Source organism: Protobothrops mucrosquamatus, unplaced genomic scaffold (genome assembly GCF_001527695.2).
Source record: "Protobothrops mucrosquamatus isolate PMUCROS unplaced genomic scaffold, P.Mucros_1.0 scaffold_47, whole genome shotgun sequence".
NCBI lineage: Eukaryota > Metazoa > Chordata > Lepidosauria > Squamata > Viperidae > Protobothrops > Protobothrops mucrosquamatus.
Genome location: NW_015386123.1, coordinates 36,233 through 50,171, shown reverse-complemented (window position 1 = coordinate 50,171; position 13,939 = coordinate 36,233). Strand labels below are relative to the sequence as shown.

At 45.5% G+C, this 13,939-nt stretch overlaps 2 protein-coding genes across 2 annotated transcripts in view; both read left to right on the top strand.

Annotated features, from left to right (window-relative positions):
• LOC107283301 (mothers against decapentaplegic homolog 2-like) overlaps positions 1-5,304 on the top strand; it is a 13,081-nt gene extending 7,777 nt beyond the window's left edge. Inside the window, exons 5-7 of the mRNA XM_015811181.1 lie at positions 2,828-2,881; positions 4,658-4,870; positions 5,297-5,304. Coding sequence (XP_015666667.1) covers positions 2,828-2,881; positions 4,658-4,870; positions 5,297-5,304 — 275 coding nt within the window. The remainder of the gene's footprint in view (positions 1-2,827; positions 2,882-4,657; positions 4,871-5,296) is intronic.
• LOC107283312 (mothers against decapentaplegic homolog 2) overlaps positions 1-5,808 on the top strand; it is a gene marked incomplete at its 5' end in the record, with an annotated part of 30,641 nt that extends 24,833 nt beyond the window's left edge. The window contains one exon of the mRNA XM_015811192.2: positions 5,582-5,808. Within this exon, the coding sequence (XP_015666678.1) occupies positions 5,582-5,705 (124 nt within the window). The remainder of the gene's footprint in view (positions 1-5,581) is intronic.
• Between the last annotated feature and the right edge of the window lie 8,131 nt (positions 5,809-13,939).

Here is a 13,939-nt window from a genome sequence, read left to right as displayed (position 1 = left end):
AAAAAGTTAAAAACAATTTAAAAGCAATAAAACATTTAAAATTATCGGCAACCGAGCTTTCGTCGGACTCTCCCGACATCATCAGGGTTGCTGAGGCGGTGTTTGGGAGGGTTTATATACAATTCACACATGCCTGCATCCGGCTGCGCGAGCGCGTAACCGGACCTCGGTACACGCGCTCCTGCGCGGTGCCTGTTTTTAACTTTTTAATTGTTTATAAACATTTTATCTTCTCTTGGTGATCGTGGTTATTTGGACACTATATGGAAGCACCCAAGAGTCGTATTTTTAATTCTATTTCTAGCCATATTTTACTCTTTTTACAATATCTTTTGCCTTGCCGCCCCCAACTAGGGGCATAGAGCAGGCTCAAGTCGCAACTGCGAAATATTTTTATATCCAAATTTCTTTTTTTCTGACAAAGAGTAAAGAATTAAATTGGGAGACTAAGATGGACCATTTCTGGCTTTTTTTGCCTTCATCAGTTAGCCATACCCTTTGGATATATATATATATATATCCAAAGGGTATGGCTAACTGATGAAGGCAAATATGGCATATAGCAGTGATGGCGAACCTTTTAGAGACCGAGTGCCCAATCTGCAACTCAACACCCACTTATGCACCGTCGGGTGCTGGGTGGGTGGGGCCCATTGGGTGGGTGTGGCCCATTAGGTGGGTGTGGCCCATTGGGTGGGCGTGGCTACGGTAATAACGGCAGACTGGGTGGGACTAAAAAGTTCAATCAATTCCAACTTTGCAAGATCTTTTTTTTTCCCCGTGAGAAGTTGAAATTGACTGATTGATTGAACCTTTTTTTTTGTTTTGCACACGGAAGCGGTGGAGGCCTAAAGCGAAAAGGTTTTATAAAACCCAGCTGAAGGCCTAGGACTGGGGCGACAGTATGCGTGCCCACAGAGAGGGCTCTGAGTGCCGCCTCTGGCACCCGTGCCATAGGTTCGCCACCACTGGTGTAAACAATCCGTAGTAGCTTAATAGCAGAATTGGCGTAAAGTATCGCAGTTGATGAGAGGGAGAAGAAGTGCACCGATAAAGCATCGCGATTTAAATTCCGCTTTTAATTTCCTAAAAGTCCAAATGTTGAGATCAGGCAGCAGTATTTTAATGGGTTTTGGGTAGTCCTTGATTTAAGAAGCCTAGTGAGGCCACACCTGGACTACTGCAGCCAGTTTTGGCCACCACATCACAAAAAAGGTGTTTAGACTTTGGAAAAAGTTCAGAGAAGGGCAACTAAGATGATCCAAGACCTGGAGACCGAAACATACAAAGAACGGCTGCAGGACTTGGGTCTGGCTAGTCTAAAGAAGAGAAGAAATAGGGGAGACAGGATAGCAGTCTTCCAATATCTCAGGGGCTGCCCCAAAGAAGAGGGAGTCAAGCTATTCTCCAAAGCGCCTGAAAGCAGGACGAGAAACAACGGTTGGAAACTGACCAAAGAGAGAAGCAACCTGGAATTAAGGAGAAACTTCCTAACAGGGAGGACAAATAACCAGTGGAACAGAACTTGCCCCCATGGAGGTTTTTAAAAAGAGACCAGACAGTCACTTGTCTGAGATGGTATAGGTCAGTGATGGCCAACCTTTTAGAGATCGAGTGCCCCAAAATTGCCTGCCCCCCCTGCCCACAGGGCCACCCACCGTCTCCACGGCCGGCCGCAAATCGCCCAGGCAGCCCAGCAGCGCCATGGCGGCCACGCCCTCCACCTGCACCCCACAGCATCAACTGCGCATGACGGGACGCGAGGGCAGAGTCTTGTCCCTGCTGCCCAGCTGCCATGTCCTTGGCTGTGCTGCTCCGTGCAGGCCACGCCCGGGGGCAACTCTCCCCCGGGGGGGCTGCTGGTGAGGAGGGGGCCGTGGGGGGAGGCAGGGCTGGGGCGACGGCACGCGTGCCCACAGAGAGGGCTCTGAGTGCCGCCTCTGGCACGCGTGCCATAGGTTCACCACCACTGGTATAGGTTCTCCTGCTTGAGCAGGGAGCTGGACTAGAAGACCTCCAAGGTCCCTTCCAACTCTCTCCTCTCTTTTCCTGCTCAGGCAGGAAACCCTATACCATTTCGGACAGATGGCTTTCCAGTCTCTTCTTAAAAACTTCCAGTGTTGGAGCATTCACCGCTTCTGGAGGCAGGTGGTTCCACTGGTTAATTGTTCTCACTGTCAGGAAGTTTCTCCTTAGTTCTAGGTTGCTTCTCTCCTTGACGAGTTTCCCTCCTAGTTGCTTCTTGTCCTGCCTTCAGGCGCTTTGGAGAATAGCTTGACTCCCTCTTCTTTGGGGCAGCCCCTGAGATATTGGAACACAGTTATCATTAAACAGTGACATACATTCTCTTTATTAAACTATAGTTCCAGGTTTTTTCTCTCCTTGATGAGTTTCCATCCGTTGCTTCTTGTCCTGCCTTCAGGGGCTTTGGAGAATAGCTTGACTCCCTCTTCTTTGGAGCAGCCCCTGAGATACTGGAAGACTGCTTATGTTATTGCTAACAGGAGCAAGATAAATTTTAAGCTACTTAAGTAGAACTAAGATTCTGTCACGGCAATCAAAGTTTTCCCCCCATCCTTCATCCAAACATTTTCCAATCTTTTCGACATTTCACCGAGTGGAAGGAACAAAAGTGATTCCAGATTCTCTCTTGATTACTGTGTCCAAATGGGATAGTAGTTTGTTAAAATATATATATATACAGCATCTGGATTTCTTTCTAAATGATTTGCGTGAAGCGCTTGGGTGTTTGTGTTTGATCGTGTGTGTGTGTGTGTGTGTGTGCAGGAGAAGAAAAATGAAATCGCGTTCTTGATTGCTTCCCCAGGATCGCCGGCAGAGCTGTCTCCTAGTACCCTCTCTCCTGTCAATCACAGCCTAGGTAAGAAGGGAACCCTTCCAGCAGCTGCATCGGATAAAAACCTCTTTTGCATTCAGAAATAAATAAGAAGGCAGAAATTCTGAGAGAAAGTTATTTTTATTGAATTGACATAATAAGAATTGTACTAGTTTTAAACATGAGACAGTAAACACAAAAGCGAAAAGAGAAGAAATGTTTAATGTAACAGTTTGAGACTTGTGCTAAAGAGATTGGTAGGTTATCGAATTATCGATTAGCTCAGCTGCCACGTTGCTTTTTAAAGATTTCAATGTAAAACTAGAAAATTAATAAAACTTAAAAAAAAAAAAAAAGGCGGAAATTGCATGAGTTGGCACTTCTGCCTGCTACATGTTTCAGGTTTAAAAAAACCAAAAAAAACCCCAAAACCCCTGTCCTGTGATTTAGGGCAGGGGTGTCCAGCCTGGCCCACTTTTAAGACTTTGTGGGCTTTAATTCCCAAGCGGGCTAGGAAAAATGAACTTCCAGGCAAACTCATTTTTCCCCTTGTCGATAAAAGGAAGAGATGGCAGGAGCCTTTGCTGAAATTAAGAGGTTCAGATTGCGAGAGGAATTAGAACAGGGGTCTTCCAACTTGGCCCTTTGATGACTGGTGGACTTCAACTCCCAGAATTCCTCAGTCGGCCATTTTGATGAAACTGCAGGCTTGGATCCAGACCAGGGGTCTTCCAACTTGGCCCTTTGATGACTGGTGGACTTCAACTCCCAGAATTCCTCAGTCGGCCATTTTGAGGAAACTGCGGGATTGGATCCAGACCAGGGGTCTTCCAACTTGGCCCTTTGATGACTGGTGGACTTTAACTCCCAGAATTCCTCAGTCGGCCATTTTGATGAAACTGCGGGCTTGGATCCAGACCAGGGGTCTTCCAACTTGGCCCTTTGATGACTGGTGGACTTCAACTCCCAGAATTCCTCAGCCAGGCACGCATGCCTGGCTGAGGAATTCTGGGAGCTGAAGTCCACCAGTCATCAAAGGGCCCAGTTGGAAGACCCCTGTGTTATATATAGCATTTCCTGAGGTAAAAAGTAGTTGAGGAGCGGAACAGACATGGTGAATTATTACTTCATTGAAGGAATAAAGAATATAAGCCCTTTCTTGGCTTTGCAGATTCCTCCATTGGACCTAAATGTTCTCCTTTTGCCCTTTCCCAGCCCATTTTATTATTCTAAATGCAGAAATAGATTGCCATATATAACAATAATGAAACACAATTATGACCTGCCGTGTAATAAAGACTTTCATAATATGCATGGTTGATAATTTGGCTGAGTTGAACCTTGCTGAGATTTCAGGACCACGGGAAAGAGGAATCAATAATCCGTGGAAAATGAAGGAACTCTCCAGTTGGTTTTTGAAATACTTTGTGCCACATAGGTTTAAAACAGGGGTCTTCCAACTTGGCCCTTTGATGACTGGTGGACTTCAACTCCCAGAATTCCTCAGCCAGGCACACGAGGAATTCTGGGAGTTGAAGTCCACCAGTCATCAAAGGGCCAAGTTGGAAGACCCCTGAGTTAGAGTAATCATACTTTTTAAAATAAAATGTATCATATTTTTATTTTACCCGTTGAAAGGGCAATTCTTAGAGTAAGTGAAGGAGGTCCCTGGACCCCCATTCAGACAGAGCTTTTTTGATGGCGCTTTCGTTGCCAACCAGGACCGTGCCAGTTCTGTTTCAAGAACCAGGATTGCCAGACTGTTGCCCAATCGTGGCTACTGAGAATGATTTTAAAGAATGATTTCTCTCCCCCTGCCAGACTTGCAGCCGGTCACCTATTCGGAGCCGGCCTTTTGGTGTTCCATAGCATATTACGAACTCAACCAGAGAGTGGGCGAAACGTTCCACGCATCGCAACCTTCGCTGACCGTCGACGGCTTCACGGACCCCTCCAACTCGGAGCGATTCTGCCTAGGGCTGCTCTCCAACGTCAACCGGAACGCCACGGTGGAAATGACAAGACGGCACATAGGTAGCCGGGCTGGGTGGCCTTTCTGGTCCTGCCCTTCCCAGTTCAGTTTCCTTCCTTCCTTCCTTCCTTCCTTCCTTCCTCTCTCCCTTCCCTCTCTCCCCTTTCCTTTCTTCTTCCTCCCTCCCCCTTCCTTCCTTCCTTCCTTCCTTCCTTTCTTTCTTTCTTTCTTTCTTTCTTCCTTCCTTCCTTCCTTCCTTCCTTCCTTCTTTCCTTCTTCCTTTCTTCTTTCCTTCCTTCCTCCCACCCTCCTTCCTCCCTTTCTCCTTCCTTCTTTCCTTCCTCTCTCTCTCCTTCCCCCTTCCTTCCTCCCTCCCTCCTTCCTTTCTTCTTCCTTCCTTCCTCCCTCCCTTCNCTCTCCTCTCCTCTCCTCTCCTCTCCTCTTCTCTTCTCTTCTCTCTTCCCCTCCACTCCCCTCCACTCCACAAGTTGTGTAATGCTCCAACACTGGACATTTTTAACAAGAGACTGGACCGCCATCTGTCCGAAATGGTATAGGGTTTCCTGCCTGAGCAGGGGGTTGGACTAGAGGACCTCCAAGGTCCCTTCCAACTTTATTATTATTATTAAGGTCTACCTGTATTAAGAAAGGCACGTTGCTCCGGCCGGTGTGCTGTTTTCACAATGCCACAACGCCTTTTTTTTTTTTTTTAAAAAAATTCATTTCTTCTCTGCCCCTTAACCCCCCCACCCCTCCCCTTTTTGCCCTTCCAGGCGCCAAACGGTGACCAGCACCCCCTGTTGGATCGAGCTGCACCTGAACGGGCCTCTGCAGTGGCTGGACAAAGTATTGACTCAGATGGGGTCCCCCTCAGTGCGATGCTCCAGCATGTCGTAATCTCGGCGGGCTCAGAAGACGGAAGTCCTGGCAATCAACTCGACGCGTGGTCTCCATGAACTGTTTTTTCCTATCCCAAAAAAAAAAAAAAAAAAGTTCTGAGAGAGAGAGAAAGAGAGAAAGAAAGAAAAGAGAGAGGGAGGGAGAGAAAGAGAGAGAAAGCACTTGAGAATGTCATGAATTTTCAAGCACCTTGTGGATTCTGTTTCCTATACTCTGATACTAGGTGAAACGTTAGTGTATAGAAACACCTCCTTCCCCGAGGAGGGAGGGGGACATTTAAAGACTTTAATGGTGGGTTTTTTTTATTTTTATTATTATTATTATTATTATTATTATTGGGTACATATAAATCGAGTATCCTCCAGGTTTACCAGTAACATGGACAGTACAGTTAGTAATAGGTCAGGAAGCCCTCTCCGACGGAAGGCGGCAGTTACAGAGACCCAGCTTCAGCGGGCATCTCCTAAAAAAAAGCCTAAATACTTGGTTCGCCATATTGTTGTTGTTTTTTTTTATATATATTTTTGTATACATATCGGTTGCGTGTATGTGTGTGTGCGTGCGTGCGTGTGTGTGTGTGTGCAGGCTTTTCACTGCCCCAAAAGAAGTGTTTGCTACAGAAAGCCCCCAGTTTCCTTATCTTGAAATTGAGATTAAACTTGGGGGGTTTGATTCTTTCACATGAAACCTCGCTGGGGACTCAACTGGGTTCCCAATAAAGTGGAATTCCTTCCCTTTCTCACTCCTCGGATCGTCAACGGTCCGGTTTCGATCGTTGGGACACATCAGCAAGTGCATCTGTGGCTGGCCATCCCTGCAGGGGTCGTTGTGCATCCCTCACGCACTGACGGAGTAGCGTAGTAGTAAGCCGGTTTGGTTTTCAATAATGAGCCAATCCAAGTTTTCTCCTGAGCGGTGAATCGGTCAGCTTTTCTCCCTCGCCCCCTGCTCCTTCCAAGACACAAATGTCACTTGTTATCCCTTAGTAGTAGTAGTAGGTTTTCAAACCTTACTCAAGAGCAGTGTTTCTCAACCTTGACCATTTTAAGGCATGTGGACTTCAACTCCCAGAATTCCACAGCCAGCATTGCTGGCTGTGGAATTCTGGGAGTTGAAGTCCACATGCCTTAAAATGGTCAAGGTTGAGAAACCTTACTCAAGAGGGACAGCAGGATATCCTCAGAGTAGGCAAACCGTGATTGATCATTCTCGACCGGGATAAAAGGAGAAGGGCTGGTGTGTTATTTTCCTTAAATGCCTCCATCAGAAGGTTTAAGGGGACCCGCAAAGCCTGCACACACACACACCCCTGGAAATAGTGTGTGTTGTTGTTTTTAAACGACACGTTTGCTTGCTAGGCTTCTAAATCCAATCGACAAAGGGGAAGGCCAAACTGGGGGCTGCTTCTCCTGTTAACTTTCCGCTACGTCTGACAGGAGGAGGACGAGGAGTAAGCCCACCACGTCTCCCGTTTTACTGGAGACACGGGGGGGGGGGTCCCTGCTCCCCAAATTTCCAGCTTGGCAACTCGGGGTGTGCTTCTTGCAGATGGCAAAAAGAGAAAGGGCTGTACAAAGGGGCATTTGTCCCCCTCCCCAAAGGCTTTGGGTGGTGGAATCGAGGCACGAGCAGCCTCCAGGATCTGGCCGAAGAAGCCGTGGCTTCCGTGGGCCGCTTAGGGCTTGACCAAAGGAAGACCCTCCGCAGTACATGTTAGGGCAGGGGTGTAGGCCACCTTGGCTCTTTTGTGACTGGTGGACTTCAACTCCCAGAATTCCTGAGCCAGCCATGCTGAGGGGACAGGGAGAGGTTTCCAAGCTGAGCCATGCTGGCTCAGGAATTCTGGGAGTTGAAGTCCACCAGTCATGAGGGGGCCATAGTTCCCCTAGGCTGGCTCAGGAATTCTGGGAGTTGAAGTCCACAAGCCATGAGGGGGGCCATAGTTCCTTCATGCTGGCTCAGGAATTCTGGGAGTTGAAGTCCACCAGTCATAAAAGGGCCAAGTTTGAAGACCCCTGGTTTAAATATTTAAATATTTTTCCTCACGGTTACATGATCAAAATTCAGGCATTTGGGCAGGGGTAGGCCACCTTGGCTCTTTTATGACTGGTGGACTTCAACTCCCAGAATTCCTGAGCCAGCATGAGGGAAACTTTGGCCCCTTCATGACTGGTGGACTTCAACTCCCAGAATTCCTGAGTCAGCATGAGGGAAACTTTGGCCCCTTCATGACTGGTGGACTTCAACTCCCAGAATTCCTGAGTCAGCATGAGGGAAACTTTGGCCCCTTCATGACTGGTGGACTTCAACTCCCAGAATTCCTGAGCCAGCATGAGGGAAATTTTGGCCCCTTCATGACTGGTGGACTTCAACTCCCAGAATTCCTGAGTCAGCATGGCTCAGCATGGAAACCTCTCCAATTCCCCTCAGCGTGGCTGGCTCAGGAATCCTGGGAGTTGAAGTCCACCAGTCATAAAAGAGCCAAGGTGGCCTACCCCTGCGTTAAGGGTGAATCTTGGGACACTCCTACATCTGGACCTTGCTTCTTTTTTTTTAATAAATAAAAAAAACAAATAAAAATAAAAATATTTTGAATTATATTCTACAGATAACGTCTGGGTTGGGTTAAAGGAGGGTTTGGGGAAACTGTACAGAAAAGGGGTCTTCTGACTTGACTATACATCTTTGACTAACCATCTTGTGATCTTGGCTGTCTGTCCTCGTCGTCCTTGGCAGTGGCAGGGTTGCCTTTTCGTCTCGTTTTTTCTTTCCTCCTCCCACCCCCACCCCCCAAACAAAGGTTACTTTGCCACTAGTCTTGTACTTTGTAAGTACACCTAGTGGCAATTCCTAGCTTTGACAACTAATGTTTTGGCCAGTGTTAAGCTTTGTAATCGCGGCTGCCCGAACCAAAGGCGGCGAGGTTTTTTTTTTTCTTTTCAATTTTTTATTTTAATGCCGTAACAAAATAGGGCATAAGAGCAATACCAAATAAAAATAAAAAAAATGAATACAAAATTTTAAAATAAATAAATCACGGCGGGTGGGAAACCAAGCGGGCCGGGTAATTTAGGAGAACGGGCAAAGTTGCCAATTTGTGTAGTTTTACCAGTAGCGCCTCATTACATATTGGTAGAACTTGTAAAAAAATAAAATAAAAAATATAATAATAAGCGAGAGGAAAGCTTTCATCTGTGTTGCGTTTGCCTACTATGTGAATACACTAATAAAAGTTTTAATTCTCAACTTTTGGCTGGTGTGGTGCTTTCGCTCTGCCGGCAAGCTGGGCCTACAAGGGGGGGGTCTTAAATATTTATCGAAGTTACTCGGACATTACTCCTGAATTGTATCCGAAGAGTGAGAGGGAAGAAAGGAGAGGAGAGAGAGAGAGAGACAGAAGAGAGTAAAGGACGGGGGAAGGAAGTAGGAAGGTTGGAGGAGGAGAAGAAGAGAAGTGGAGAGAAATGAGAGTGGTGAAGGAAAGAGGAGAGGAGAGGAAGAAGAGGGAAGTAGGGAAGAAAGAAAGGGAGAAAGAAGGTAGAGAAGAGGGAAGAAAGAGTATGTGGATACAGTGAAACGGGGAATGAGCGAGCAACACCAAAATTTATTTTATTAAGAGTATCTGATAAATAAGAATGTAAAAAGAATGTATGTTAACACGTGATAAAATATTGCGGTAGATTTGTTGATATGTATGGGGGAGAGTTTGGAAAAATAAAAAAAAAGTTCCTTAAATATATATATTTATTGAACGCAAGCTCAACGGTTCCCGGGTGTGAAGATCTGGGTGCCGGATCAGAAGAGGACTCCGTAGTAGCACATCTGGATGTGATACCACATCTGTAACTGAGCCAAGGCAGGCAAGGATCAAGGTTGTCTTGTCGTGTGTGAGCCCAGAAAGTTTCTCTGAAGTTCTGGCTAACAGTCTGGATCAGGGGTCTTCAAACTTGGCCGCTTTAAGACTTGTGGACTTCAACTCCCAGAATTCCTCAGCCAGCCCTCAGGGCTGGCTGAGGAATTCTGGGAGTTGAAGTCCACAAGTCTTAAAGCGGCCAAGTTTGAAGACCCTTGGTCTGGATTCTGGTGGCCCAGCATGGAGTGATGGTGGCCCTCTGGGAGCACTGGGGAAGGGACCCCCACCAGGGCTTGAGCAGGGGAGGGCTGTTCACCTCCATACGGTGTGAGCAAGGTGGGTTGTTGATGTGACGTTGAATGTTTGTGTGTGTATGAGAGTGAGAACCAAAGTGGAATCCACCTTCAGCCAGGTAAACTTCCTTGGGGACTTTAGCCAATCATTCCAGTCAATGGTACATCCCAGGATTCAGGAAAAATGGCGGATGGGAATGCTGTGGTCAGTTTTAGGCCGGTTTTCCATGCCTAACCTAAAGCAGGACTAGAACTTGCCGTCTCCTGGTGGTGATTGGCCCAAAGTCAGCCACTTTCATGCCTAAGGCGGGACTGGAACTCGCCGTCTCCTGGTGATTGGCCCAAAGTCACCTAGCCACTTTCATGCCTAAGGCGGGACTAGAACTTGCCATCTCCTGCTGATTGGCCCAAAGTCACCTAGCCAGTTTTTGTGCCTAAGGCGACTAGAACTCGCCATCTCCTGGTGATGATTGGCCCAAAGTCACCTAGCCACTTTCGTGTCTAAGGTGGGACTAGAACTCGCCGTCTCCTGCTGGTGATTGGCCCAAAGTCACCTAGCCACTTTCGTGCCTAAGGCAGGACTAGAACTCGCCATCTCCTGATGGTGATTGGTCCAAAGTCACCTAGCCGGCTTTCATTCCTAAGGTGGGACTAGAACTCGCCGTCTCCTGCTGGTGATTGGCCCAAAGTCACCTAGACACTTTGGTGTCTAAGGCGGGACTAGAACTCACCGTCTCCTGCTGATTGGCCCAAAGTCACCTAGCCGGTTTTTGTGCCTAAGGCGGGACTAGAACTCGCCATCTGGTGGTGATTGGCCCAAAGCCACCTAGACACTTTGGTGTCTAAGGCGGGACTAGAACTCACCGTCTCCTGCTGATTGGCCCAAAGTNTCGTTTCTTTGTAGATAATAGTTGGATGTTCATATGCCCCCTTTTTTTTGAGTTTTTGCAGTCCAAGGGTGGCAGTCCAAGTATCTGCTTCAAATGTTTGTTTTTTTTCCTAGTAATGCCCCAATGAAACATCGGAGGCAGTAAAGAAAACAGAACCCCAGACCAAAAATCTTGCCTATGTTTCTTCAAGAAGAAATCCTGATTCTTCTCATTTCTATCATGATCAAAGAGAGAAGCAACTGATCAAACGGATCAAAGAGAGAAGCAACCTGGAATTAAGGAGAAACTTCCTGACAGGGAGGACAATTAACCAGTGGAACAGCTGGCCTCCAGAAGTTGTGGGTGCTTCATCAATAGAGGTTTTTAAGAAGAGACCGGACAGTCACCTGTCTGAGATGGTGTAGGTTCTCCTGCTTAAGCGGGAGGCTGGACTAGAAGACCTCCAAGGTCCCTTCCAGCTTCTATTCTATTCTATTCTATTCTATTCTATTCTATTCTGTTCTGTTCTGTTCTGTTCTGTTCTGCTCTGCTCTGCTCTGCTCTGCTCTATTTTATTCTATTCCTTTTTCTATTCTATTCCTTTTTCTATTCTATTCTATTCTATTCTATTCTATTCTATTCTATTCTATTCTAATATTATATATTCTATTCTATTCTATTCTAATATTATATATTCTATTCTACTCTACTCTACTCTACTCCACTCCACTCCACTCCACTCCACTTCACTCCACTCCACTCTATAATTCTATTCTATTCTATTCTATTCTATTCTATTCTATTCTATTCTATATTGTATTCTATTCCTTTTTCTATTCTATTTTTCTATTCTATTCTATTCTATTCTATTCTATTCTATTCTATTCTATTCTATTCTATTCTATTCTATTCTATTCTATTCTACTCTATATTTTATTCTATTCCTTTTTCTATTCTATTCCTTTTTCTATTCTATTCTATTCTATTCTATTCTATTCTATTCTATTCTATTCTATTCTATTCTATTCTATGTCTCCCTGCTCACAGTTGGTCTAAAAAAGCCTGCAAATAATTACTCTGTGACTGCAATGCAAATCTCCCCCCTTTAAAAAAAAATTTTTTTGCATAGGATTTTCCATCCCCCTTCCCTCCCCCCTTGTGCCATGTTTACAACATAAAACTCAAATGGATTTCCGTAACTTCCTGATCTATTAGAACAATTGTCCAGAACCATCCGAGAGCGGCTAGTGATGGCAATTATACTCTGCATCCAGATGAGCGGTGCTTATTGTAACTGGAATTAAGTACAGAAAGCTGTGGTGGGAGGGGAGAGGAAAACCAAGGAATAATTTTATTTAGCTTTAATTGGGTTCAGCAAATACTTTCTCCCTTTTTCAATCTGTGCATTGCATGTTGAAAATAGGACTTTTCCGTTGAGTGCACTGGCGCTGGGAGGTTTTAATTATCTCCAGGCTATGGTCTGTTTTGGGATTCCGGTGTGTGTGTCTGTGTGTTTGTGTGTCTGTGTGTTTGTGTGTATGTTGGCTTTCAAGCTGATTTATTTTTAACCCAGGTTTTCCATTGCCAGTTAAGCTTGAGTTGATGCATCCTATACACATTCCTCTGTCCCCCCCTAATGCTGATGTTTTGTGTGTGTGTTTTTAGCCCACTGCAGCTTATTTGGAAATGTCATTCTACCAACCTCCTTGAATCTATAAAAAATTGGCTTTCGCGTGAGGAGGTTTAATCCTGAACAGACTTTATCTGTGGAACTTGGGTTCAGCGCAAGGCCTCCTTCAGCAAATGTGGAACCGTGAAGGAACTTTTCCGAGGAGGGAAAGGACCATTTTAGCCCTAAATCTTCAGGGCTCTCAAATGGGCTGATGGAAAATTCTCAAAGCTATATCAAATTGCCTAGAATAGAATAGAATAGAATAGAATAGAATAGAATAGAATAGAATAATAGAATAGAAGAATAGAATAGAATAGAATAGAATAGAATAGAATAGAATAGAATAGAATAGAATAGAATAGAATAGAATAGAATAGAATACCCTTTGGTACTGTCCATGGTTTTCCCAGTGGCAATGTATGGCTGAGAATGTTGGACCATGAGAAAGGCTGAGCACCAAAGAATGGAGGCCTTTGAACTCTGGTGCTGGAGAAGACTCCCGCGAGTCCCCTGGACTGCAAGGCGATCCAACCGGTCAGTCCTGGAGGAGATCAACCCCGACTGCTCTTTAGAAGGCCAGATCCTGAAGTTGAAACTCAGGTACTTTGGCCACCTAATGAGAAGGAAGGACTCACTAAAGAAGAGCCTAATGCTGGGAAAGATGGAGGGCAAGAGAAGAAGGGGACGACAGAGAAGGAGGGGGCTGGATGGAGTCACTGAAGCAGCAGGCGTGAGCTTCAATGGACTCCAGAAAATGGTAGAGGACAGGAAGGCCTGGAGGAACGTTGTCCATGGGGTCGCGATGGGTCGGACACGACTTTGCAACTAACAACAACAATATGGAATGAAATAATAGAATAGAATAGAATAGAATAGAATAGAATAGAATAGAATAGAATAGAATAGAACAGAACAGAATAATAGAATAGAATAGAATAGAATAGAATAGAATAGAGCTGGAAGGGACCTTGGAGGTCATCTAGTCCAACCCCCTTCTCAAGCAGGAAACCCTATACCATTTCAGACAAATGGCTGTCCAGTCTCTTCTTAAAAACCTCCAGTGTTGGAGCATTCACTGCTTCTGGAGGCAGGTTGTTCCACTGGTGAATTGTTCTAACTGTCAGGAAGTTTCTCCTTAGTTCCAGGTTGCTTCTCTCCTTGATTAGTTTCCATCCGTTGCTTCTTGTCCTGCCTTCAGGGGCTTTGGAAAATAGCTTGACTCCCTCTTCTTTGGGGCAGCCCCTGAGATACTGGAAGACTGCTATCATGTCCCCCCTCGTCCTTCTCTTCGTTAAACTAGACATCCCCAATTCCAGCAACCGTTCCTTATATGTTTTGATTTTGATTTGATTTTGATTTTGATTTGATTTTATTAAATTTATACCCCGCCCTTCTCCCGGAGGACTCAGGGCGGCTTACAGCCAGTTTAAAACAATGATATAATACAATACAAAATTTAAAAAGATTAAAAATAACTATTTAAATTTGGCCGCTTCTACTAAAAATTTAATTTAAAACCCCTTTAAAATACCCCTAGGCCAGTC